Source organism: Nannospalax galili, unplaced genomic scaffold (assembly GCF_000622305.1).
Source record: "Nannospalax galili isolate Female #2095 unplaced genomic scaffold, S.galili_v1.0 scaffold1217, whole genome shotgun sequence".
In the NCBI taxonomy this organism is placed as follows: domain Eukaryota; kingdom Metazoa; phylum Chordata; class Mammalia; order Rodentia; family Spalacidae; genus Nannospalax; species Nannospalax galili.
In genome coordinates, this window is record NW_008339068.1 from 718,531 (window position 1) to 744,834 (window position 26,304).

The 26,304-nt window shown below is 46.3% G+C and overlaps 1 protein-coding gene across 4 annotated transcripts in view; it reads left to right on the forward strand.

Moving 5' to 3' along the window:
• Znf777 (zinc finger protein 777) overlaps nucleotides 1-25,255 on the forward strand; it is a 26,345-nt gene extending 1,090 nt beyond the window's left edge. The window contains exons 1-6 of one of the 4 annotated variants that reach the window (XM_029563913.1): nucleotides 7-163; nucleotides 2,722-3,579; nucleotides 4,850-4,976; nucleotides 8,242-8,355; nucleotides 20,799-21,047; nucleotides 23,657-25,255. In XM_029563913.1, coding sequence (XP_029419773.1) covers nucleotides 2,737-3,579; nucleotides 4,850-4,976; nucleotides 8,242-8,355; nucleotides 20,799-21,047; nucleotides 23,657-24,834 — 2,511 coding nt within the window. In that variant the 5' untranslated portion in view covers nucleotides 7-163; nucleotides 2,722-2,736 and the 3' untranslated portion in view covers nucleotides 24,835-25,255. Of the gene's footprint in view, nucleotides 1-6; nucleotides 164-2,721; nucleotides 3,580-4,849; nucleotides 4,977-8,241; nucleotides 8,356-20,798; nucleotides 21,048-23,653 lie in introns of those variants that run through there. The other 3 variants (XM_029563912.1, XM_008833803.3, XM_008833801.3) reach the window with 3 other exon arrangements.
• The last annotated feature ends 1,049 nt before the right edge of the window (nucleotides 25,256-26,304 follow it).

Sequence of the window (26,304 nt, forward strand, 5' to 3'; positions counted from 1 at the left end):
GGCGCTGCGTCCGTCGGGGTGGCCGCCGGCACGTTTTCCGCAGAGCTCGGCCCCGCGGAGCGGCTCCCGGCCTGGGCGCGGCGGTGACGCGGCTCTCCCATTTCGCAGAGCTGAGACACTGAGGCTCGGACACCTGGCGGCGACCTGCCCCGCGTGCCCCAAGGTCACGTAGCGAGTCGTCTGCGGCTTGGTGCCTGCGGCCCCCGGGAAAGGCCAGGCCGGCGCGCTGCGGGCCTGGACGGGGAGGGGGTGGGCCGCCCGGGCTAGCCGAGCGAGCGGTGGCGGCGGCCCGTCGGGGGAGGAGGGGAAGGAAGGCCGAGCAGCGTCCAGCCCCGCGTCTCCACGGTGGGGGTGGGGGGATCGGTGACCCCAGGCTCTGCGTCTGGAGAACCCCTTCCCTAGCAAACTCGGGGTGTCCCTGGGGAGTGAGCTCCTCCGAGGTTGGGAGCTCACATGCCCCTTCGGTGGACCATTCAGTCTTTAAACTCCCTCTCCACCCAACGTGCCCTTTGAGGTGCCCTGGCTGTGCTGGGCAGGTTTGCAGCATGCTTTTGAGCCTGTTTTCCTATGTGTACAGGAAAGGGGTGGGATACAAGGCTTTCCAAGAGCCTCCTGTTCTTGAAATAATAACAATAACAAAACTCTTGGGAAATAAAAATGAAGATTTTTATTTAATATGCCTACCTCTGGGCTGAGGTCTCTGCAACCCTTTAATGTCATGTAATTCTGGGTGAACGATCCAGGAGCAAGCAAGAAAATGGCACAGATTTTGTAATAAGTCAGATATTCGTGGTTCTGCATGTTTCTACTAACATGGCATGAATCGTGGAGACCCCTTCCGATTCAGGATACACCAGGATACACGGGGGAGGGCGAGACAGTGAAAACCCCATGAAATATGGCTCAGAGGAATTCAAGACCTCCTCCCTGCCAGCAGTTAGAGAATCTGAGTTTATTCATAGTAGATATATTTGCTTAGGGTAAGATCAAGCCACAGGTTTACGGGAACTAATGAAATTATAGCACGAGACTATTATCTGGTGGGTGGGGAAAGGGACACTGTCCTGTGGCCCCTTACTCCTTTTCAGCACTCCAAATCCCTAAGTGGCAAGACAGTCTCATAATAGAGAGCCAAAACAGCATTTTCCTTTGAGCTCCGATTAGACTGGGTAACAAAGATGTGTTGCCCTGCCAACATTGAAACCTTTATTTTTTAACTTAAACCCCTGTGTTACTCAAGGAAACTAACCTGGCCTTCTAGTGATTTTTCCCTTCTTCCTACTAGTTGTAGGCAAGTACCCTAATCCACCTGTGAAGACAGCTGTAGTATACCCATTATGATAGTAGGAGCCATCCAGTCTTCACCTTAACAGTGAGGGATTGAGAATAAGTTGTTGATTAGCCTTCAGGTTTAAGGGGTCTTTGAACCCAGCATTTGTATTAGATTTTCTAAAGGGCTCCCTGCCTCACTTAAGTGGTAGTGTCTTTAGGAATAGGACCTTCCATCCCTTCATGACCTCTTGTGGTAAGCCTCACATAGGTCTCTTTAATGTCCAGCCCTCTCAGTTCAAACCTACCCACGCCTCAGTTGGTAGGGGAGGCCTAGAGGTAACCTACAGACTCTGGAGCCAGGAGGTCGTGTGACCTGAGCAAGACACTCTTAGCTTCTCCATCTTCAGTGTTTTCATGGGATAAATGTGGGTAATAATTCTAGTGGTGCCTATTTCATCAGGTTTTGAAATGAGGTAATTCTTCAAAATACTTAACACAGTTTACGGCACATAATAAACACTGAATAATTGTTAGCTCTATACTAATTAGCTCCCATATTTAAAAGATCACTCATATAGAACATAGTAGTTGAACAGATTCACTGAAGGAATACTATAAAGAGATTGACAAATTATTATAGGAAAATTATGTCAGTTCCAATAAAGATATTGAATGACTAGGTCAGTGAATTGGCCACTCACAGAAGAGCATGGCTTTACATCCTTAGTAGTCTTCCTGTCTCCTAGTTGTGGTGGTTCAAGAATTTGACATGAATGTGTCAAGATGGGGATCAGAGAGTATGTCCCTAGTCCCCAGCACTCTTGACATACTGTCAACACTTGTTGGCTTCTGCATTGCTTCAGGTCATTCCAGGCCTTTCTTGTCCCTCACTCCCTACCTAAAGAGCCACAGGGAGGAACCCAGCCTGAGGAACCCACCATAGTGACCAGGAGACACTGGCTCCTGGAGGAGACTGAATTGCCTAGAGAGCTGTCTTCCTGTCTCGCTTGGCTTTCCCCTTGTAGCAGAAGTCAGTCCTACATGCCCAAAGCCAACCAGGCTCTGCAGGCTTCTCTTGACAAGAACAGCAAACACATAACCAGGCCAGGGTGAAGAAGCAGCAGTAGGTATTGATGGTGGCAGCAGCTTCTTAATTCACTTCCAGTACCCATCCGCTCCCTCATACCATTCATCATAACTGAAATGTATGTTGTGAAAAATAAGATGGCTGTAGAAAACAGAAGGTGGCACAGCCATCTTTTAACTGTGAATAATAGTTTTACCATTGATATCTAGATCAGTGCCACCATCCTAAGAGGTTTGCGTTCATGGAGGGTGTCTTATTACTGTGAAAACTGAAGACCTTTTAACATGAATTCTTGTTTTTGGGATTTGTTTTGCCAGCTGGAGACTGTGACCTTCAACCCTGTCTTCTTTACTTGAACATAGGTCCAGCAGCTAGTCATGGAGAGCCAACGCTCATCACCTCTGTCTTTCTCTACTCTTCCACAAGAAGAGACCTCGCATCAGGCCCCTGCTGGACTCCCCCAAGAAACCGTGTTCCCATCCTGCATTCTTCCCCCGAAAGAAATTCCTTCTTTGTCTCCCGCCACTCCCCGGCAAGGCTCGCTGCCCCAGACTGCCAGTGCTCCCAAGCAAGAGACTTCTGGCCAGATGTCGCATGTTCTCCAGAAGGGACCATCACTCCTGTGTCCTGCTGCAGCTGCACAAGACTTACATCACCAGGAGTCCCCAGCTTCCCAGGAAGAATCCCATTACCCTCCCTCTGCTGCTGAGCAGGAAATCCCCCTTCTCTCCCACTCCACCCACCATCAGGAAGCTCCACTCCACTCTCCTGAAGTTCCTGAGAAAGACTCGGTGACTCTTTCCCCAACAGTTCCTGAGACTGACATGGACCCCCTCCTCCAGAGCCCTACTTCCCAAAAAGACACTCCTTTCCATTCCTCTTCTACAGCCCAGAAGGAACAGCCACTGCCCACCGCAGAGATCACTCGCTTGGCTGTGTGGGCTGCCGTCCAAGCAGTGGAGAGGAAACTGGAGGCCCAGGCTATGAGGTTACTGACCCTGGAGAGCAGGACAGGGACAAATGAAAAAAAGATAGCCGACTGTGAGAAGACAGCCGTGGAGTTTGCAAACCATCTGGAGAGCAAGTGGGTTGTGCTGGGGACCTTACTTCAGGAGTATGGACTGCTGCAGAGGCGGCTGGAGAACATGGAGAATCTGCTGAAAAACAGAAATTTCTGGATCCTGCGACTGCCCCCAGGCAGCAATGGAGAAGTTCCCAAGGTATACCCATTCCATTGGGGGCCTCCATCTGAATGGGAATATGGTTCTGGAATTGAGTTTAATTGAAAGAAAAGAAAAATGATGGTTGAAACAAAAAAAAGTAAGGATCCCTCCTTTCCAGTATTGCTTCACTGAGAACAGGCATACCAAAAGCAACTCATTTCTCCTGTTGGTAAAAGCACAGGCTGGTACAAAATGCCCCAGGTATCATATTGTCCATTTAGAAAGGGGTCAGTAGAGCCATTCCCAGTGCCTGGAGATAGAAGGCAAAGACTGAGAGCGTCTGCAGTCTCTGCTCTCGGCCCTCCACACTCAGCCTCTGCATCCTGGAGTCTCCCAGCTCTGCGTTGAGAACACTGGGAAAGAGAAAATTATGTCTGTACTGAACATTATACTTTTTTTGGTCACTCCCTAAATAATAGTGTACAGATAAGAACTGTACGCAGCATTTACATTGAGGTGATATTGCAAGTCATCTAGGAATGACTTAAAGCACATGAGGATATGTGTAGGTTCTATGCAAACACTACCATTATATATAAGGACTTCTGCATGTGCAGACTTCAGTATCCTAAGGGTTCTAGAACCAATCCCTTGCAGATACCAAGGGAAGCTGTACTGAAGAACAGTACCTAATCATTTCCCATCAGACTGGACAGGGGAAATGTAGGTTAAATGTTAACAGGTTTTGTTCTGCCTGACAGTTTTGTTGATTTGCTCATAAATCACATTAATTCTAATGAAACTGATTTTAAGAAGTATCCTTAAGAAGCTAAAGACCATTAGGTTTTAATTTTGTTTTCCAGAAAGCTCCAAAGGAGCATGAACGTGGACCAGTTTTCTTTCTATTCAAAAGACTGTCTGTAGGACGACACCTCTTGAACTCTGTTGTGCACGTGAACCCCCCAGCATCTCACTGCAGGCACACTAATTTCTGTAGGTCTGGGGTGAGGCCTGAGAGTCTGCATTTCCAGCAAGTTCCTTGGTGCTGCTTCTGCCGTTGGTCCACAGACCATACTTTAGAGCAGCAAGGTTATCCTGCAAGGGGGAAGGACCCAGGCAAGATGAGTCTTCTACTCCTAGGCAAGGAATGTGACCAGATTTCCAGAAGGGTCTTTGGTCTTACACCCAGAGCAAATGGGTGCAAGTCTTCCCCTCTTCAGTCCTTGCGATGAGTAGTTGTGCCAGGGCTTGGGGTGGCACAGTTGGAATTTGAAGCCTATAGCTGTTGTCCCTTTGATCTCTTCTGACCCCAGTTGTGTGGTTTCAGGTCCCTGTCACGTTCGATGATGTCGCCGTCCATTTCTCAGAGCAGGAATGGGGAAACCTTTCTGAGTGGCAGAAAGAACTCTACAAGAATGTGATGAGGGGCAACTACGAGTCTCTGGTTTCCATGGGTAAGGACAGAAGCTGTCGCAAGCAACATGGGCATGAGGACTGGGTAGAAGCTTATGGAGTCCTCAGTAGATACAATAATTGAAAACAAAGCAAATCAAATTTTGTTTGGTTTTGGTTTTATTTGCTTGTTTTTGACAGAATCTCACTGTTTAGTGAGGCTAGCCTGAAACACCCCAGGTAGCCCAGGCTGGCCTTGAATTCACAATCCTGCTGTCTTTGCCTCCTGAATTACTGAGATTACAGGCAGGCATGCACCACCACAAACAGAATTTTATTTTATTGGTGTATATCTCTGTACTGTGTGTATGTGTGCACATAGGGGCCAGAGGTCAACGACTAGAGTCTTTCTGTTGCTCTCCAACTTATGCTTTGAGACAGGGTCTCTAACTGAACCCAGAGCTCCCCTGGCTAGACTGTCTGGCCAGCATGCCCTGATCCACCTACAGCACTCCCTCCCCCAGCACTTGGGTTGCAGACACCTCCCCTACACCCACACACCCAGGTATCACATGGGTGCTAGGGACCAAACTCTGTCCTTGTTCTTGTGTGGCAGGCACTTGACCAACTGAGCCATCTCCCCAGCCCTACAAACAGAATTTTAGAGTGCCACAAATTAAAACAAACACAAATACGCTCCTGTGTGCCAGTTTGGTACAGGTGGGAACAATGTTTAGAGATACTGTTCTGCAGAGCAGCACTTGAGGCAACAGGGAGAAGGCAGACTTAGACTTCGGTGATCTCGCACCACAGTATTTTCCCCACGGATCCTTAGAAAATTCATTTGTCTGACAAATTGTTACTAAGGAAAGATAAAACGAATAGAAGAAAACAGATGTACTAAAGGCATACTGGGTACCAGCAGTATGTGAGGTGCTTTGCAAAAATGATTCCCAGGCCTCAGTGAAGGATAGGCCAAAGTCTATTCCAGTTTTCTTATTCAGATGACTGAACACTGTCATTTATTGAGACTTTATGGGCCAGATCTTGGTCCCATTATGCAGATAAAGAGGCTATAATCCGGCTGTTAAAAATTGCCCCTAAACCAGGCATGGTGGCATACACCTTTAATTCCAGCACTCAGGAGGCAGAAGCAGGTGGATCTCTGTGAGATCAAGGCCAGACTGGTCTACATAATGAGCTCCAGGCTAACCGGTTGCAAAAAAGACAAAAAACCTGGAAAGATGTATTTTGCTTCTTCTGTTTGTACGCTTTTCTCTCATATGTGGAATTCTTTTGCCATAAACAAAAATTGTGGGGTGATTTGGGGAGATGACACAGTGGGTAAAGTGCAAACTTGAGGACCTGAGTTCAGATCCTTGACATTCACATAAAAGCTGCACACAGCGATTACGTCTGTAACCACAGTGCTAGAGCTGGGGCCAGGAGTTGGGGCATGAGGGCAGGACAATCTGTAAGGTATGCTCTCCAGCCAGTCTAGCCAAAACTGAGTTTAGGATTCAGTAAGAGATCCTGTCTCAAAAAATAAGGTGTAGACATGGTTGTGGTGGTCATGCCTTTAATACCAGCACTTAGGAGGCAGAGAGGCTGGTTGGATCTTGGAGTTTGAGGCTAGCCTGGTTTACATAGTGGGTTCCAAGCAAGCCAGGGCTACATAGTAAGACCTTGTCTCAAAAAAACAGCCCCCTTCCAAGAAAATAAATGGAGATATGACAGAGGATGATACCCAACATCAACTTCTGACCTCCACATATGCACACACGTATACCACACAGAAGAGATAGAGAAAATTTTAAGTGTTGAATACACTGTTGGATAGAAACTGATTCATGCTAGAATAAGTAATTTTTTTAATGTGTATGAGTATATTGCTTGTATGTAAATGTACCTGTGTCATGCAGTGCCCTTAAAGGTCAGAAAAGGGCATCAGAGCCTCTGGAACTAGAGTTATAGACAGTTGTTAGCTGCCATGTGGGTGCTGGGAATTGAACCCCAGTCCTATGCAAGAACAGCCAGTGCTCTTAATTGCTGAGCCATCTCTCCAGCCCCAAATGAAGTCCACTTTTGACTGTGCTGCTGTTGATAAGCCATGGTTGGTTCTGTTTCTTTCACTACAAAGTGTTGTGAGAAATAGCTCCATATATTCTTGCAGTGACTGAGTGTTTGAGCAGTGCAGACGTGAAATCTGTGTGGAGCAGAGAGTGCACTGCCACAGGGCCGCCTAGAGCTCAACCACTGCCTGTGTGCAACGGAACGTGAAAATGCCATTTCCACACCCTGGCTTACTCTGTTGCTGTAAATATTTGCCTTTTTCCCCTCAGAACAAAATCACAGAACTCCAATTGGCCTCAAAAGTTGCTATAGCCAAGGCTGACTTTGAACTCCTGATCCTTCTCCCTCTACCTCCCAAGTGCTGGAAATACGGCAAATATATTTTCCTTTTGATAGATGAGAAATGATACTTCATTATTTTAATGTATTTCTTTGATGATTAGTGAACTTGTACATCCTTTTTATACATTTGCTGGTCATTTGTATGTCTTCTGATTAACTATTTGCCATATGTGACAAATCTGTGTGTATACATATATATATTTCTGCCAAATTTTATCTTTTATATGTTATTATTTTTACTTTATGTGTATGAGTGTATTGCCTGCATGTATGTAAGTGCACCCATGTCATGCAGTGCCCTCAGAGCTCAGAAGAGGGTGTCAGATCCTCTGTAACTAGAGTTGCAGATTGTTGTTAGCCACCATGTGGGTGCTGGGATTCAAACCTAGGTCTTCTGTAAGAGCAGCCAGTACTCTTAACTGCTGAACCAACTCTCCAGCCCCCCCTTTTTTTTGTTTTTGGGTTTTTTTGTTTTTGTTTTTTAACTCACTCTATGGCCCATGCTGACAGTGGACTCATAGCAGTTCTCTCCCTGCCTCCCAAGTGCAGGTGTTACAGGCATGAGCCATTGTGCTTGGCAAACTTTTTTTTTAATGTAAGGAACTCTTCTCAGTATTTTGTTTTATGAATTTTATACTTTATCAGGATTAGTTTCTTTACCTTATAAAACTTCAGTTTTTTCATGGAAACCCTGGACAAACCTCAGTACTCTGAGCAGCACGAGACATACACGCACGCACGCACACACGTGCAATGGGCCTGGGAAAAAGTTTGAACAGTTGGCCACTTCTTTTCCAATATTGCCAGTCCCCAGCAGAGGAACTGTTTCCCACATCCCCACAGAGGTATACCTTAGCAGCATGCAGTGCCACCTCATCCCTTACAATATTTTCTTTCCTTCCTTCTATCCAGACTATGCAATATCCAAACCAGACCTCATGTCACAGATGGAGCGTGGGGAGAGGCCAGCCATGCAGGAACAGGAGGACTCTGAGGAAGGTGAAACACCCACAGACCCCAGTGCTGGTAAGTGGCAAATGGGTGGTACAGAGCCCTGCATCCTGGGTCTTGAAGTACTTAGGTGCCCCTGGCATGGGGTGTCCCAGTCCAGAGTGAACCTGAAGGGGCATGGAAGCAAGCTGTATGGGAAGGAGGCCTGCGGATACAGGGCCTACTTGGGTCTCCTGGAGATCACCAATGGCTCAGGTAGCTGATAAGCAATAATGCTGTTCAGTTCATTGTCTTGGAGACTTTCTTTTCAGAAAGTAAGAAACAGAAGGCATTCTTGTGCTAGGCTTATACTACCTAGATTCCCACAGGGGGGCCCTGTCCCTGCAAAATAGGGGGCAGGCATGGCCTTTACCAGAAACACCCTGCAGCACAGGGCTCCAGCAGGCTGGATGAGGCAATTAGATGAAGCAGCAGATCCTGTCTGGTGCCGGGCTACCTGCATTACAGTGCGGCCCCACTGTTTCCTAGCAGCATGGATCTTTGTGGAGTTCCAGTTTCTTCATCTTCAGGATAGGGCTGGTATTAAGATCTAACTCAAGGACCTGGCATAGGGATTGGCATATCATGGTGGCTCAGTAAATACAGCTGTCATCAGTGTGCTTGGGTGTTGTCCCCTTCACAGTGGTTAGGTCAGTAGCCTACACAGTCACTGTGAGTGCTTTCCTGGTGCATAATTTTTTTTTTTGTCCTTTTTTTTTTTTTTTTTTTTGAGGCAGGGTCTCCCTGTAGCCCCAGCTGTCCTGGAACTCACTATGTAGACCAGTCTGGCCTTGAACTCACAGAGATCCGCCTGCCTCTGCCTCCCAAGTACTGGGATTAAAGGCGTACACCACCACGCCCAGCAGTGCATAATTTTTTAAGACTGTTCTTGGGAATTCCCTTTGGATTGGATCACTTGTTTCACTAGAAACATGTCCTTTCTAGGCATATGTGACAATCAAGAATAAGGGAACGGGAGAGCCTATTGATTGCAAAAGAGAGGTGATCCAGCTGGAGAATTCAGTTAGGGGCTAACAGCTGAACTTTGTCATACAATAATGTCATTGATTCGAAGGCTGTATTAGTTTAGAAACTACCTACGGCAGGAAGGATTTATTTTGTCTCACAGTTTTGGAGGGTTGTCCGTGATTGCCTGGCCCATGAGTGTGGTGTGGAACATCAAATGGGGTGAGGCTAACATGATTCAGTACCACAGACTAAAAGGATGAATTTAAAAGTAGATGAAACTGAGGAATTGGGCCAGGGTTACATTTTGGTTAGAGGAAAATCTACCTTAAAGGTTTGAGTGGCCACATCTGAAAACGAGATGAGTGAGAATAGAGAGATTTGAGGCTGAAGAACTAAGGCAGGAGAGGCTCAAAGTGAGAATTCGGCAGAGGTGATTTGTGGTCAAAATCCTGAAACAGCTGGTGGTGAGGCCCAGGTGCTGCTCTGATAGCATTTTCTTAGAAGGGCTGGGATGAGAGAACCCTTTCCTGTCTACTTTTCTCATCTTCATCACAGAGGGCCTCCCATACAATAGGACATGTGAATGGAAAAGCAAACCACCCAGTCCACTTTGCCCTGGGCTGGGTTTGTTCTGTCACACATGTGCATGGCCCGGAGCTTCTGCAGAGACCTCCTTATGTCACTTGCATTGATCTTCCAGTCCTTGGAGCCTGTATCGGTAGGGAGGGCAGGTGACATGGGACCACTGCTCCATAGCGTGTTCAGCCAAAAGCCCTTATCCTATAGTTGCTAAGTGAAAAACTAGGTATCGGCCTTCTTTGTTTTAGGGCTAGCCTGTCCAGTTTCTTCTCCCTAGCAAGACAGCAGCAAAGGCAACCCTGAGCCAGACCCAAGGTGTGACACCAAGGGGAGAAAGTCTTGAAAACAGAACTTCAAAGTCTGAACTGTGTGAAATATCAGTAAATTCATTCAGTAAACTGTCATTGAGTGGTTTGGGTCCCTAAAGGGGAAAGAGATCCAAAGAAAATTGAGAGATCAGCACTTTAAAACGCGCTCTTCAAAATGCTCAGAGTACGGTCTGGGTATGGTGGTGTACATCTTTAATCCTAGCATTTGGGAGGCAGAGGCAGACAGATCTCAGTGAGAGAGACTGAGGCCAACCTGGTCTACATGGTGAGTTCCAGGCTAGCTGTGGCTACAGGGAGACCATGTCTCAAGTAAAACAAAACACTCAGAGTAGCAGTGTCCATGTCATCCATCCATGTGTCTGTCCATCTGTTCCCTTTCCCCATGTGCTCACAGCCTTGCAAGAAAAAAGCAAGCCAGAATACATGTATGAAATGTGTTTTCTCATACATGTTTTAAATATTTTAAAATATTCAGGAAAAGAACCTAAAATATTAATTTAAATGCACTACATACATATTATAAGATGATACACTGTCTACAGTCTCTGCACCACATTATGAAGGACTTTAATGCCATACAATTCCCTTGTGTGTTTATTTAGTTCATCAGATTAGCGTGTATGTCAGGTGCTCTGTCCAGAACTGTGTAGCCAAGAAATCTTTGCTCTCAGACTTACTTTCCAGTGGACAGTCACAGGGCTGGAGAGATAGCTCAATGACTAGAATGCATACTGTTCTTCCAGAGGACCTGCATTCAGTTCCTAGCAGCCAAATTAGGCAGCTCACAACCACCTGTAACTCCAACTCCAGGATCCAACATCTTCTGGTTTCCATAGGCATCTGTATTCATGTGGCATATATACACACCAGATATACACATAAATAAAATTAATCTTTTTCAAAAAGTCACCTCCTAACGCCAGGTGTGGTGGCACATGCCTTTAATCCCAGCACTGGGGAGGCAGAGGCAGGTGGATCTCTGTGAGTTTGAGGCCAGCCTGGTCTCCATAGCGAACCCAGGCCAGCTGTGGCTACAGGGAGACCCTGTCTCAAAAAGACCCCCCCCACACCAAAAACAAAGTTACCTCCTATAATAGATCTGTGACAAATAACAGCCAGACTGCAAAATGAAGCACAGACCTTGTTATGCTTGGGATGTCAGAAAAGACCTATTTGGGGCAGGCAGGATGGCTCAGCAGGTAAAGGTACTTGTTGCTAAGCTGACTACCTGAGTTTGATCCCAGGAACCTACATAATGGAAGTCAAGAACTGACTCCCACAAGTTGTCCTCTAAACCTCCACGTGCACGCTGTGTCACACACATGCACACACACAAATATAAATTAAATAAATGTAATAAAAATTTTAATTGAAAATTCAGGAAAAGCCCTCTTGGAAGATATGGAAGTTTTAGTGGAAATCTAAGTAACAAATGGGTTCTTTGCCCCAAGGAAAATTAATTAGAGAGAAGAGACTAAAGACTGTTGGTGGTATGTAGAGGCCCAGTGGGACACCGAGGAAAAAGTGCCGAGAAAGCTGCTGAAAAGTCTGGATTGAGCAGAAGGTCTGGGCACTGAGACAGTGGGACAGTTAGACATTTGGGTGTGGATGGTGTAGACAGGATTAGATTGGTATGCAGAGGAAGACATGAGAGTGTGACTGTCACTGCAGAGCCCTGACTGTAGGGGCAGACCTGGGGTTATGGAATCTGTTGATCAGAAGGAGGTCTTAATTTTTTTTATTTACTTTTAAATTGTATTTTATTTGTTTTTTTTAAACAGGGTCTCCCTATAGCCCCGGCTGTCCTAGAACTTGCTATATAGTGCAGGCTGGGCTCTATCTCACAGAGATCTGCCTGCCTCTGCCTCCTAAGTGCTGAGATGAAAGGCCTGCACCTTAATACTTTTTTTAATATACATATGTTTGCATGTGTGTGGATGCACGTATGTGCATGGATCTGTTGGGAGTCTTCCTCCATCACTCTCTACCTTAAATATTGAGGCAGGGTCTCTCAGTTGAACCCAGAGTTTGCTGGTGTGGCCAGTCCAGGCATCCCTAAATCCACCTCTCCGGAGGATTATAGGCAGGCCACCATGCCCACCCCAAATTTACACAGGTTCAAGAGATCTAGACTGTGGTTCTCATGCGTGGACAGCAAGCACTTAACCCTGAGCTTTCTCCCCTGCCTGGTTTTTTTTTGTTTTTTTTGTTTTTTTTGTTTTTTTTTTTAGAGCTTAGAATGTGGTCCTTATGTGCAGTCAGGTTTAAAAAACACTGTTGTAGGTCTAGGGGTGGTCGGTGAGGGAAGAAGCAGAGGAATCAAAGAATCACAGAAAAAGTAACCAGAAAAAACAGCAAGATACTGTACAGCCTCATTGATCTGAAACGAAGTTCTTCCAGAAGAGGGTGTGGTCTACAGCATGATTTAGTAAAATAAAGATGGAAAGGGTCTGTTGATTTGCACACTGAACATCATCAGTGACCTCAGTGTGTGAAGGCTAACAGTTGAACACAGGTGCAGCTGACTAGCGTGAGAAGCAGTCCTGAGGTGAGGAGGTGAAGGCAGCATGCACTGATAGTCTGCAGGTTTAGCTGTGAGTAGGGAATGGATATGTGGGACTAGGGAGGGACTTCTTGTTGACTAAGATGGGGTTTGCTGAAGCCTTTTTGAAGCATTGCTAGGAGTGATCGAGTTGATATAGAAGGTGATGATACAGAATGGGAAGTAGACACACAATATGAAGAACAGAAATGGATGAAAACATACTGGAATCATACCTATGTGATTTGTAAAAAAAATTAGCACAGTGTCTTATATAGCCCAGGCTGGCCTCTTGACTCATTTGTAGCTGAGGTTGACCTTGAATTCCTTAGTGCTGGGATCACAGGTGTGAGTTACTGTGCATAGATAATGAGGTACTAAGGATTGAACCTAGGTCTTCACACATGCTAGGCAAACATTCTACCAACTGAGCTATATCTGTAGCTCCTGACTTGTACAATTTTTTGATTACAGCAGATAATACCCTCAAGTAAAAACATTTTTAGATGAATACATGATAGAAGACTTTTGAGTTGAAGATCCCATACTGAATGTGCTGACTCCTCCCACTCTGTAAGTCTTTCTAAAATGAGAATGAAAGGACTTAGAAGGAGACAAAAAGGGACAGATGACACATTACTGATTTAGAAAGCTGAATCTGAAGTTGGTGTTCGGGAGGCTGAGACATGCCCTGTACCCCTACTCCAGACCCAGGAGTCAGCAGTTCAAGAGGCTCAGGCGGTGTCTGGAAATGGGGGTAAAAGTGAGGCCAAAACTAGAGGACTTGTTTATGTGTATGAACGTTTTGCCTGCATGTGTACCATGTAAGTGTACATATAAGTGTACCATGTGTGTGTGATGCCCCGGAGGCCAGAAGATGCCATCAGATCCCCTGGAATTAGAACTATGGACAGGTGATATCCTCCATGTGGGTGCTGGAAACTGAGCACAGATCATCTCAAGAGCAGCTAGCTCCAGCCCCTCCTTTTTAAAAATATAGTGTGGGACTCAAACCCAGGGCTTACCCATGCTTAGTCAGTTCCTCTATCACTGATCCACAATCCCAACCCTGATCCAGATTTTTATATTTATTTACCTATTTATTGATTTATTACTTTCACAGGGTCTCTTTCACAGGCTTGTCTTGAACTCCCTATGTAGTTTAGGGTGAGCTCCTGAGTGCAGGGATTACAGGCAGGCTCTACTACACTTGGTTTTATGAAGTGCTGTTATCCTGCATGTATGTAAGTGTAATCATGTTATGCAGTACCCTTGGAGGACAGAATAGGCATTAGATCCCCTGAAACTATAGTTATGGATGGTTGTTTAGCTGCCATGTGGGGTGCTGGGATTCGAACCTAGGTCTTCTGCAAGAACAGCCACTGCTCTTAACCACTGGGCCATCTCTCCAGCCCCATCAAGTATCTTTTTTTTTTCTTTCTTCCATCAGGTATCTTTTAAGAGGCAGTTATATCCCTCCTCTTCCTTAGTCTGGCCAGGCTCTCTGGATGGAGGCATCAGGCACAGTGGAGGGTGGCACCATGCTGAACATGAGATCTCCAGCCTGCTTCCCTGACCTAGCTCCCAGAATGATGCTGACATTCCAACATTCAGTCTTTGGAGCAGGATGTCAGAGATCTGTTTATAGGCTTTTGGGACCAGCCCAGAGTCTGATCACTAGGACCCATGTGATGGAAGGAGACAACTGACTCCTACAAGTTGTCCTCTGACCTCCATGCACATGTGAACCCATAAACATACAGACATATATGCCCATAAGATAAATAAAAATGTAAATTTTTTAAGAAAGAAAGAAACAATGAAAAAACTTCATCTAAGTTTCAAAAACCTCCATGGGACCAGGCCTGGTGGTGCACACCTGTAATTCCAGCACTCAGGAGGCTGAGGCAAGCAGATCTCTGTAAGATTGAAGCCAGCCTAGTCTGTATAGCAAGTTCTAAGCCAGCTGGGCTAACAGGGAGACAGTATCTCAACAAATCCAAACAAAACAATAACAAAACTCCTCTGTTGCTTTGAGCTGGTAGAAGTGGTTAATATAGCGACACTGGTTTTTAATTTCAGAAAGGAAAAAAATGCAGTAAATCCCCCATAATTCTCTCCCAAAAATCTTAAAAGTGGGTCCATCCAGCAACGTGGCTCATCAGATAAAGTCACTTGTTTATGCTAAGCCTGAGGATCTGTGTTTGAACCTGAAACCCAAATGGTGGAAAGAAAACCAATTCCCCAAGTTGTTGCCTGCCCTCCACACATGCATCATGACATGAGCACACACATACATACAACAGTTTTTTTTATTTTATGCATATGAGTATTTTGCCTGCATATCTATAAGTGCATCTGTGTTGTGCATTGCCGTGAAGCCCAGAAGAGGGCATCAGATTCCCTGAAACTGGAGTTACAGATGGTTGTTAGCCACCATGTAGGTGCTAAACTGAATTCAGGTCCTCTGCCAGAGCAGCCAGTGCTTTTAACAGCTGAGCCATCTCCCCTACCCCTATTCTTTGCAGTTTTATGTGTACACACTTACATATACCACATAGTCCTAATTGTATAAGTAATAAATAAATACATTCCCACTGTAAAGCAAATGCAAATAATATGGAAGAACCTTATTTGGCAACATTTTTTTCAGTAACATATCTGAGCTAGGCAAGGTACTGCACACTAGCAATCCTACCACTCGGAAGGCAGAAGCAGGATTGCTGCAAGGTCAAGAGAAGCCTGGGTTACAGAGTGAGACCCTGTCTCAAAGAAACCAAAAATAATTTTAAAAATAATATATATTTAAGTACTCTCCCACTGATAAGCTTTGTGGGGTTTGCAAGTTTTAGTGCATCATACAGATGCCTATAAATCTCAGCACTGGTCTGAAACTTTTTTGGAAATGGATTTTCTGGGACAAAAGCTATCCACACTTAAACATTTAATAGATACTGGCAAATGCCCTTCACAACTACTGGGCCAGTTTTGTGCCATCATCTAAGTATAAAAGTACTGCCACATGCCAAAGCTGTAGTTGGTATTTTTAGCTTCATATTGCTCGCCAGAGTGGTGAGTATAAACAGTATTTTGATTCCTTTCTTCAACTTTTCAGGAGAGTGAGGTTGAGAACACTGCCTTACCTTTGTGTCTGATTCTGTGGGTTGTCTTTTATTCTCCTTTTGTTTTTAAGATTATTTCTTTTCATTATTGGTTTGTAATTTTTTTTTTTTTTTGGAGACAGGATCCCACATAGCTGGACTCAAACTCATTTACCAAGGTTGAATTCCCGATCCTCCTTCTTTCACATCCCAAGTCCTGGGCTTATAGGCATGTGTTACTCTGCCAGGCTTACAGAGGCTTTTTGAACATCAAAGATTCTAGCTCTTGGCTGTCATATGTATGCCAATACTTTTCTCAATTCTTAGGTTACTTTTGTATACAGTATTTGTATCAAGGTGTAATGTAACAGTTTTACATTTTTATGTTTTCAGAATCTTTTTTTTTTTTTTCGGTCTTTTTGAGACAGGGTCTCCCTGTCGCCCCAGCTGTCCTGGAACTCACTATGTAGATCAGGGTAGTCTTGAACTCACAGAGATCTGCCTGCCTCGGCCTCCCGAGTGCTGGGATTAAAGGTGTGCGCCACCATGTCCGGCATCAGAATCATCTGTTTTAAGTTCTATATATCAAGGTGTTTTTTATTTCCTTTATGTGTATGAATGTATTGCCTACATGTGTGTAAGTGCACCTGTGTCATGCAATGCCCTCAAAGGTCAGAGGGTCAGATTCCCCTGGAACTGGAGTTACAGACAGTTGTTAGCCACCACATGGGTGCTGGGAACCAAACCCAGGTTGTCTTCAAGAGCAGCCAGTGCTCTTAACTGCTGAGCCATCTCTCCAACCCCATATGTATTCAGATTTTATCTCTTTATTTGCAGTGTCTGGGTTTCACATTAACTACAGAAATATTTACTTAGGCTATCACGGTGGTACATGCCTTTAATCCCAGCAGTTAAGAGACAAAGGCAGGAAGATCTCTATGACTTTCAGGCCAGCCTGGTCTATATAGTGAGTTCTAGGCCAGCCAGGGCTACGTAGTGAGGCCCTGTCTCAAAAAATGAAAAAAAAAAAAAAAGATTTACTTTTATCCAGTAAACATTGTGATCACAGTTTTGCAAGCTTCTTGAAAACTGATAAAAGCTGGACCTGGGGTTAAGGCAAAAGAATCACAGGTTCAAGGCCAGCCTAGGCTACACATGAAAAAAGCATAACAGCAAAAGAAAGCCAGTTATCTCTGTTTACTTAAGACTCCCCCTGATGATTTGAAATGCTAGCCTTAATCAACTGTTTCTGAAGTGCAATGTCTTTAATTTTTTTTTTCTTGTGAATGCTTACATATAAATGTAGTTTGGTTGTCAATACCCTTTCAAAAGTTTGGAGGCCTGCAAGATAGCTCAACAGGTAAAAGCACTTGCCACAAAGCCTGATGACCTGAGTTTGAACCTGCAGAACCTAAAACCCACACAAAGGTAGAATAAAACCTACTCCACAAAGTTGTCCTCTAACTTCCACATGCAGGAGAGGCACATGTGTGCCCACACTCATGGCACACACAGTTGCTTAGGATGAGGAACTTTTTTGATTTCCCTGGCCTACCAAGTGTGGGGGAGGGGTACATGAAAAGGTAGAAGTACCACCTGTTTCCAGGGGAACAAGGTGCCCTGAAGAGGAGCAGAACAGCACCTAGGTTCAGAGAGGCGTCAGGTGGCTTCATCCTCTTAACACATTTGGCAGAACAGGGGACAGTGAGTCATCTGGAAGCAGGGACAGGTGGTGGAGGCACTGGTATTCAAAGTGAGACACTGAGAGTCTGGAGGCCCCAGGAGATTCTAAGAGGTACACAGCATAGATGGCTGCAGGCTCCATGTCTAGGTCCTTGGTTCATGTGTTCTCATTTATAAACTGATCAGAAGAGCATACCACCCAAGTAGCCCCAGGTACACAGGCCCTCTCCTATACCTCCACTATATAGACTTTAAGAAACAAAAAAGGAGCCAGGCCTGGTAGTACAGACCTGAAATCACAGCTGTTCAGGAGACTCAGCAGCAGAATCACAAATTCGAGTGCCTGCCTGGTCTGCAAAATGACTTCAAGGCCAGTCTGGGCAACTTGGTGAGACCCCATCTCAAAAATTTAAAAGTAAATGAGGAGTGGAGATATATCTCAGTGGTAGAGCACTTGTCTAGCATATGTGAGCCCCCCTACGTTCAGCCCCCAATACCACAAGAAATAAACTGGCACCTCCTGCCATCTCAGTCTTACTGCAGAGCATTTCTGAGGTGTAAACCTTCTGGGTCACAGCCGAATGGTACAGAATATTAAAGGACACATCCACAAGTCTTCGCACTAGGGCCTGGATTGCATTTCCAGTGCAAGTTAGGTTGTTTGCAGTATTTTGCTTTCAACACAATTGAAAGAACCTAATTAAGTTGTCAGCTAATAGGCCATTAAGAACAATTTTTGATGATAGGTTAACCATGTGATTTTTGTAGCATGTAATTCAGTTTAAGTTCAGACAATCAGGTGACAGTTCCATAAGAGGGCTCCTTCCAGCCCATCTACATATTGATGTGATGAGATTGTTTCCCATGTTGGATAATCACTAAGGATAACTTGAACCAGAAAAAGCTGAAAATGTATAGCCTTGTGATTATTAGAGATGAAAGCAAAGACTGGGCATAAAATAAAAATAATAAAATTAGCAGGGTGTGGTGGCATGTGCCTTTAGTCCCAGCATTCGGGAGGCAGAGGCAGGCAGATCTCTGTGAGCTCAAGGCCAACATGGTCTACATATTGAGTTCCAGGCCAGCTGGGGCTTCAAAGGGACCCTTTCTCAAAACAATAATAAGACAAAATAATAAGAATAATAAGGTCTTTAAAAAAAAAAAAAAAAAACAAGGAGCCAAGGATGTACCTTTAGTTGGTAGAGTTTGCCTAACATGCATGAATCCCTGGGTTCAGTCCCCAACACAGAATAAACCTGTCGTGGTACACACCCATAATCCCAACACTTGGTAAGTGGAGGCAAGAGAATCAGAAGTTTCAGGTCATGCTGTGTAAGTGGAGAGCAGCTCTGTCTCAAAACAGACAACCAAAAGGCTAAGGATATAGCTTAGTGATAAAGGACTTGCCTAGCATGTAGGAGGCCCTGGGTTCTATCCACAGTACTAAATACAAAATTAAAATGTAAGTGAAAGAAAAAGGGGTTTTCTTCAATACAAGAATTAAAATGAGGGGAGGGGAACTGATACCGGGTATCTTGAAACCCTTCTTGGCTTTTCTCTATATCCAAGTACTGGGCTTACATGCCTGCACCACCACCCTGGGTTTTGGGGGTTTCGGCAGTGTTGGTAATGAACTCAGGGGCCTTGTGCTTATTAGGCAGGCATTCTACCAACTGAGTACATCACCAGCCCCAACCTTGAGCTCTTAAAAGTTAGGCATAGCCGGGCATGGTGGCGCACACCTTTAATCCCAGCACCCAGGAGGCAGAGGCAGGCAGAGCTCTGTGAGTTCAAAGAGCACCTGGTCTACATAAGGAGTGCCAGGCCAACTGGGGCTACAGGGAGACCCTGTCTCAAAAAGACAAAAAATAAATAAATGAAATAAAGTTAGACATATGTAATTTACAGGGTATTGAATCTGAAAGACCAAAAAGAAAAGGAAATCATCTTCAAACCTACCCTATCCAAGAAGTAGAATTAAAGTAGTAGTAACTTACCACTTTACATTTGGCTGAGGAAAATAAACACATGCAAAGTGTCTGTTGCTGGCAGAGATTCAGGGAAAGGGTTCTCTCCTGCAGGCTGGTGGAAAGATGAACTATCACAGCCTTGTTGAAAAGCAATCTGGTATCATCTACCAAAATTAAAAATATTTAACCTTTCGACTCTGGAGTCCCACTGCTGAGAATCTCCTAGAAGTAAATCACTATTTTGTAATTAGGAATACAAACAAATGTTTATTGTATTGCTTATTGCAGCAAAAGATTGGGAACAAAACGTGAGCATTTTTCCATTAAGGGAATGACTTGACGAATTACAGTGTGATCCTTATGGTGGGATGTATGCAGCATTTAAAAGAATGACTTAGCACTACAGAAAACTGGTTTGAAGCGATTTCTACAAGATATTTTATCCTAAAGTAGGAACCTAGAAGCAATTTTATAACACCAGTAGTGGCCAGAAAAATTTAAAAAGATACATGTATATGTGCTGTTGGAACCACGCAAGCATGGGGGAGGTCCCAGTTAATTACAGCAGTCACCTGAGTGGTCCTAACAGAACAGTGGGAAGTACAGGAAAGCAGAAAGCATTGCACTAAGAAACAAAGATATGTTCTGTTGAGTTTATATAAAATGATGCTGTATCTGTAAAGATCCATTTAATCTACAGACCTTTGTGCAAGTTTAAAAACCACAAATTTAGCCAGGCGTGATGGTGCATGCCTTTAGTCCCAGTACTGGGAGGGAGAGGCAGGCGGATCTCTGTGAATTCAAGGCCAGCCCAGTCTCCATAGTTCCAGGTCACCTGGGGCTACAAGGAGATCCTGTCTCAAAAAGACCAAAAAAAAATCCCACAAATTTTAAGGCCATGTATATAATAGGGTACTGTATAACCAAAAACAAACAAAACTCAAATGTTCCTCTCATGTGCATATGTGTGCTTGGAAAGAAACAAGTCTGGGTGGTCTGTCTCTCAGAAACTGACCAAAGAGTGAGGAGGAGGTAGCCCACCTTTTCATGTGCCTTGATGATGCATGAGCTTGAGAAGAGCTATGGATGTTGGCTGCCTTCCCTGGGATGGAGAAGTAAAATAAGGACCGCTAAACAATTGTAGGGCTGGCAGAGAATTTTTCATCATTTTAGTTTGACTCCATTTTGTATTAGCATTCAAGACTACTTTGTTTTTTAAAAAAGACCTTTTGGAATGTAAATTCTAGGACTGTAGAAGCCTGGATAAGTGGCATGACTGCTCTGTATTCTCCTCACCTCCCCTCAGCGCACGATGGCATTGTGATTAAGATCGAGGTACAGACCAATGACGAGGGCTCAGAAAGTCTGGAGACACCAGAGCCCCTGATGGGCCAAGTAGAAGAACATGGTTTTCAGGACTCAGAGCTGGGCGACCCCTGTGGAGAGCAGCCAGACCTGGACATGCAGGAACAGAACACGCTGGAGGAGTCCACTGAAGGGTCCAGTGAGTTCAGTGAGCTCAAGCAGATGCTGGTGCAGCAGAGAAACTGCACAGGTGAGTTCTGGGCAGGTAAGGGGCCTGCAGAAGACTACCTCCAGGGAAGCTGTGATCCTGCAGAGATACAAGTGGACCCTGGTGAACAGAGAGCTGCGAATACACAGGTCTCCTAAGTCAGAATTTATTAGATCTGTCTCCCAGCCTAAGGTCCTGCAGAGATACAAGTGGACCCTGGTGAACAGAGAGCTGCGAATACATGTAGGGACCCTGGTGAACAGAGAGCTGCAAATACACAGGTCTCCTAAGTCAGAATTTATTAGATCTGTCTCCCAGCCTAAGAAAGAAGGTGCTATGTCGAAGATTGCCTCAAGCAAGAGCTCAAGGCAGATAAGGTCAAATACATTGCCCAAGGTCACACAGACTGAGGCAGAGCTACAACTTTCTCCTGACAAATCCTGGATTAGTTGTCTTAGAGCACTATTTTGGTTTTGAGGTTTGAGTAGGGTCTCACTAAGTAGGCCAGACTAGCCTCTTCAGTGCGAGGGTTGAAAGTGTGTGCCACCATACCATGCAAGAAAAGCATGTTTTTAGGAAGTTCCTACCAGCTGCCATGAAGTTGGCCAGGACATTTTTCCCCTTCTGCACTCATCTCCTCCAGGCAGCTGCTGAGCCTTATTACAGCTTGCCCTGGGCTTTTTCTTCTAAACTCTAATAAAACTGTAATTGAGCTTAAAAAAAAAAGACTACTCTCCTCTGATAGTCTAGTCATTGTCCGTCTCTTTTAGTTACATAATGTATGCCTCTGCTCTATGTTGCTCCCTGGGATACAGCAACATGGCAAGTAGGCTCCTGGTGACCCTGGTGATCCTTCGTGACAGCTTTCGTGACTTCACAGCCCTTGAAGTCCTGAGGAAAGCCTTACTTGGTCAGTATGACAGGTTTTTGTTTTTTTTAAATGCTGTGTTGGACCTACCAAACATTTTATTCCACAGTTTACAACTGTGTTCATAAAAGGAAATTAACTTTTTTTTTTTTGAGACACGATTTCACTATGTAGCCCTGGCTAGCCTGAAACTCATAGATATCCAACTGCCTCTGCCTCCCAAGAGCTTGGATTAAAGGCTTGTGCCACCATACCACGCAATCCTAATTTTTAAATTTCATTTACTAGTGTGGGAGGGAGGTGGAAGTGTGATGAGTCTGTATCAAGTTTTGTTTTTTTTTCTTACCTATAGATGAGGTTGTAAACAGTTGGGGGAGGGGCACGTTTTCTGGTTGGTTGGGTTTGGTTTTGTTTCTGAGATTGAGAGTCTATATGTAACTTAGGCTGGCCTTGCCCTTGAGATCCTCTAGCCTAATTACTTCTAAATAACCTCACAGCGGCCAGGTGTGGTGGCTCACTACGTGTACCTATGTCATGTGCTTTAACACTGCAGTCCACAGGTCAGGGCATAGGCACTGCTAGCCTCAGTTTCCCTGTCAGTGGGGGGCAGATAAGACAGTCCCTGACATGCAAGCTCTGAACAGGCCTGTAACTTGTTTCTTTACTTAGAAACATCACTTGGTATTTCTGGGCTGGAGCACTCCAACTGTGAGATAGGGCAATACTTGTGTGACTTGATTCTTTTCCAAGTTACTTCACACAGCAAAAGAAAGGGCAGATGTGAAAATGTTGCAAAAACCATTTTGTAAGAATTCAAAAAGCACATTTTTGTGTCTTGTCTCAGAGAGGGACTTAGAGACATAAGTTTCTCTTGCTCAGTAATAAAATAGACCTCTCCAGTTAACACTGATTAGGGAACACCAAATAACTATAGTGCACCTGAAGTGTCAGAGGCCGCTTTAGGTTCTCTATAGAGAACTACATTGTGTAGAACCTAAGGAAACAAGCATGGCCTGGGAGCAAGAAGCAACCAGCATACACGCATGCAGGGCATGCCTCTGAAGCAGAAAGGAAGTGTCAAGGCTGGTGCTTTCTACTCCTTGTTCCTGGCTACACCATGGGACCTGCATGCAGTGCCTGAGCTGCAGGAGGCTGCCTAGAGAGGAAATTAGTTCAGGTTGTCACCTGTCAGGATCACCAAGGAAGACATGGAAAATGGAGGAGGAGGAAGTTGATGAAGGTGGGTGAATAAAAGACCTAGGAGAAATCCCCAGCTAGGTTCAGAAGGAAGAAGTCTGGCAGAGCAGAGGTCTGCTGAGTCTTTGAAAGGGAGGAGATGGAGAACTTTGAGTCGGCACCCACTGGCACAGCTGCAGACACACGGCCCTTAAGGGCTCCACAAAGAAAGTTTAGTGGCTCATGCCCTTGAGTTCAGGGCTATGACAAGTTCAGGTGTGGCATGATGGTTCTTGGGGCTGGTTTCTTTTCCTACTGGGTATGGGTCCTCCAGAAGCTTCCCTTCATGACCAACAGGAAGCCTTGTAGCCTCCCTGCTTCCTCAGAAAGAGAGGACTTGAACTCTCCAGTTAAAAGTTCCAACTCCAGTCACATGTGGGTGGGGATCAATGGGCCAGGAAGTTAGGAACTTTTCAGAGGAGGAAGAATTTGGACAATCTTAGAGACATACACACAAGCAGGGTCTGTTGGTGAGGATGAAGTGATGCTCTACCTATCCAGGATAAGGGTTCTAGACAGTAACATTTTTATTTCTGTCCTGGAGCAGAGGGGATCGTGATAAAAACTGAGGAGCAGGAGGAGGAAGAGGAGGAAGAGGAAGACGACGAGCTGCCACAGCATTTGCAGTCCCTCGGACAGCTGTCCGGGCGATATGAGGCCAGTATGTACCAGACCCCCCTACCGGGTGAGATGTCCCCTGAAGGCGAGGAAAGCCCCCCGCCCCTGCAGCTGGGCAACCCAGCAGTGAAGAGGCTGGCGCCCAGCACTCATGGCCATGGCCATGGGCATGGGCATGGCGAGCGGCACCTGGGCGAGAACCGCGGGACCTCAAGCCAGCAACAGCGGAACCGGCGTGGCGAGCGGCCCTTCACCTGCATGGAGTGCGGCAAGAGCTTCCGGCTGAAGATAAACCTCATCATCCACCAGCGCAACCACATCAAGGAGGGGCCCTACGAGTGCGCCGAGTGCGAGATCAGCTTCCGCCACAAGCAGCAGCTCACGCTGCACCAGCGCATCCATAGGGTGCGCGGCGGCTACGCCTCCCCCGAGCGCGGCTCAGCATTTAACCCCAAGCACTCGCTCAAGCCGCGTCCCAAGTCACCCAGCTCGGGCAGCGGTGGCGGCCCTAAGCCTTACAAGTGCCCCGAGTGTGACAGCAGCTTCAGCCACAAGTCAAGCCTGACCAAGCACCAGATAACACACACGGGCGAGAGGCCCTACACGTGCCCTGAGTGCAAGAAGAGCTTCCGCTTGCACATCAGCCTGGTGATCCACCAGCGTGTGCACGCGGGCAAGCACGAGGTGTCCTTCATCTGCAGCCTGTGCGGCAAGAGCTTCAGCCGCCCGTCGCACCTGCTTCGCCACCAGCGGACTCACACCGGCGAGCGGCCCTTCAAGTGCCCGGAGTGCGAGAAGAGCTTCAGCGAGAAGTCCAAACTCACCAACCACTGCCGCGTGCACTCGCGCGAGCGGCCACACGCCTGCCCCGAGTGCGGCAAGAGCTTCATCCGCAAGCACCACCTGCTGGAGCACCGGCGCATCCACACGGGCGAGCGGCCCTACCACTGCGCCGAGTGCGGCAAGCGCTTCACGCAGAAGCACCACCTGCTGGAGCACCAGCGCGCGCACACCGGCGAGCGGCCCTACCCCTGCACGCACTGCGCCAAGTGCTTCCGCTACAAGCAGTCGCTCAAGTACCACCTGCGGACCCACACGGGCGAGTGAGCGCGCCCTGCCCCCGCCCGGCCGAATGCCAGGCCAGGTGGGAGGTCCGGAGACCCCCACGGACTGGTGTCTCGGCTGCCACCGAGTCCAGCTGGCGGGGGCGGGGCGCCCCAAGCCCTTCTGCTGTGAACCCTCCTCCCCTTCCGTTCCTCCTCCCCAGGACTTGGGGTAGAGAGACCAGGTTGCTTGTTGCCTGCTTCCCCTGGGCCCCAGGGGGGAGAGCTTGGGCCTGGGGAACCCTTTCAGGCTGTTAATTTCCTTGACAATAAAATGGATGAAACCAATCTGCATGGGGGCAGTGATTTGGCTGCCGGCCACTCGCAGGCGCTGAGCAGGGCCGTTTAGTTGGGGCTAGAACTTTATAATTACCTTTTGGATACTGTGGTTCTATTTGATAATAATAGAGTAATTTTGAAAAGACGAGCGTTTCCTGTTTGCTGTTCTTGTTTGGTTTTGAAGGGGAGGGGCTGAAGAGGCCCAAAGGGACGTGTGCCTTGTATCAGTTGGCAGACACCTGAGTCCCTTTCACAAATTCATTCTTCATGATGGGTGGAGAAAGAGAAGCGGGTACCACTGACTATAAAATCGGAAGGCGGGACAGTGCTGACCAACTTGAAGAAGTCCAGGGAAGGATAGAAGCTCCTAGCTGCCGACTTCCTGCACCCTGGTGTCCACCTGGGCAGTGGCAGCCCGGGCAGGAATAGGTCCCAGTTGACTAGGATGATCAGAGAAAAAGTGGTGGTCAGGTTGATAATGGCCCTATAGTAAAAGGACCCAACTTCTTACCGGGTTTGGAATGCCACTGGCAGCAGGGTGGCATAGTTGAGAGTGAAGAAGCCCGTGGTGTGGTCTTTGGGGCAGCCACAAACGCCACCACCAGGACATTGAACGTTGCATAGAAAGTACTTTCTGGGTGTGTTGGATTCACCTCTAGGGATCCATGCATTTCCTGTCACCCTTCAGCTCTCTCCTCCAAAAGAAACTGAACACATTGCTCAGGAGCCACTTCCTTTCACTCTGATGCGGGGCTTGGAGGTAACCAGAGAGGATTCTTGTCATTTAAAAGGAGGGTTGACTATCCTGCAAAGCCAGGCCTACTGGAGGCTGGGCTTCCATGGAAGGCAGAGACTGGCCTGAGGGCCTGCGGAAGCTAGGAATGTCAAGTTGTGACAGGGTACCTAAAGGTTCAGAAGGCATTTGGAGAGAAAAGATCCATTATGGACCTCAAGGCTACCATAAGACATTACAGTTATATGTCAGTCTATAAAAGATGCATAAGCTGAGGCATTTGTATTTTGGTATATGACTTCTATTTACAATGGAAGGCTGTGAGAGCAAGGAGGTAATAGCCAGGTGGAAAGCTGAAACAGATACAGAACTGGGTGCTGCATTAGTGTGCAATTAAATGCTAGTGCTAAGGAGAACATAGATGCACTGCAGACCACAGGGGGGTCCCAGCAGGAGTCTGGG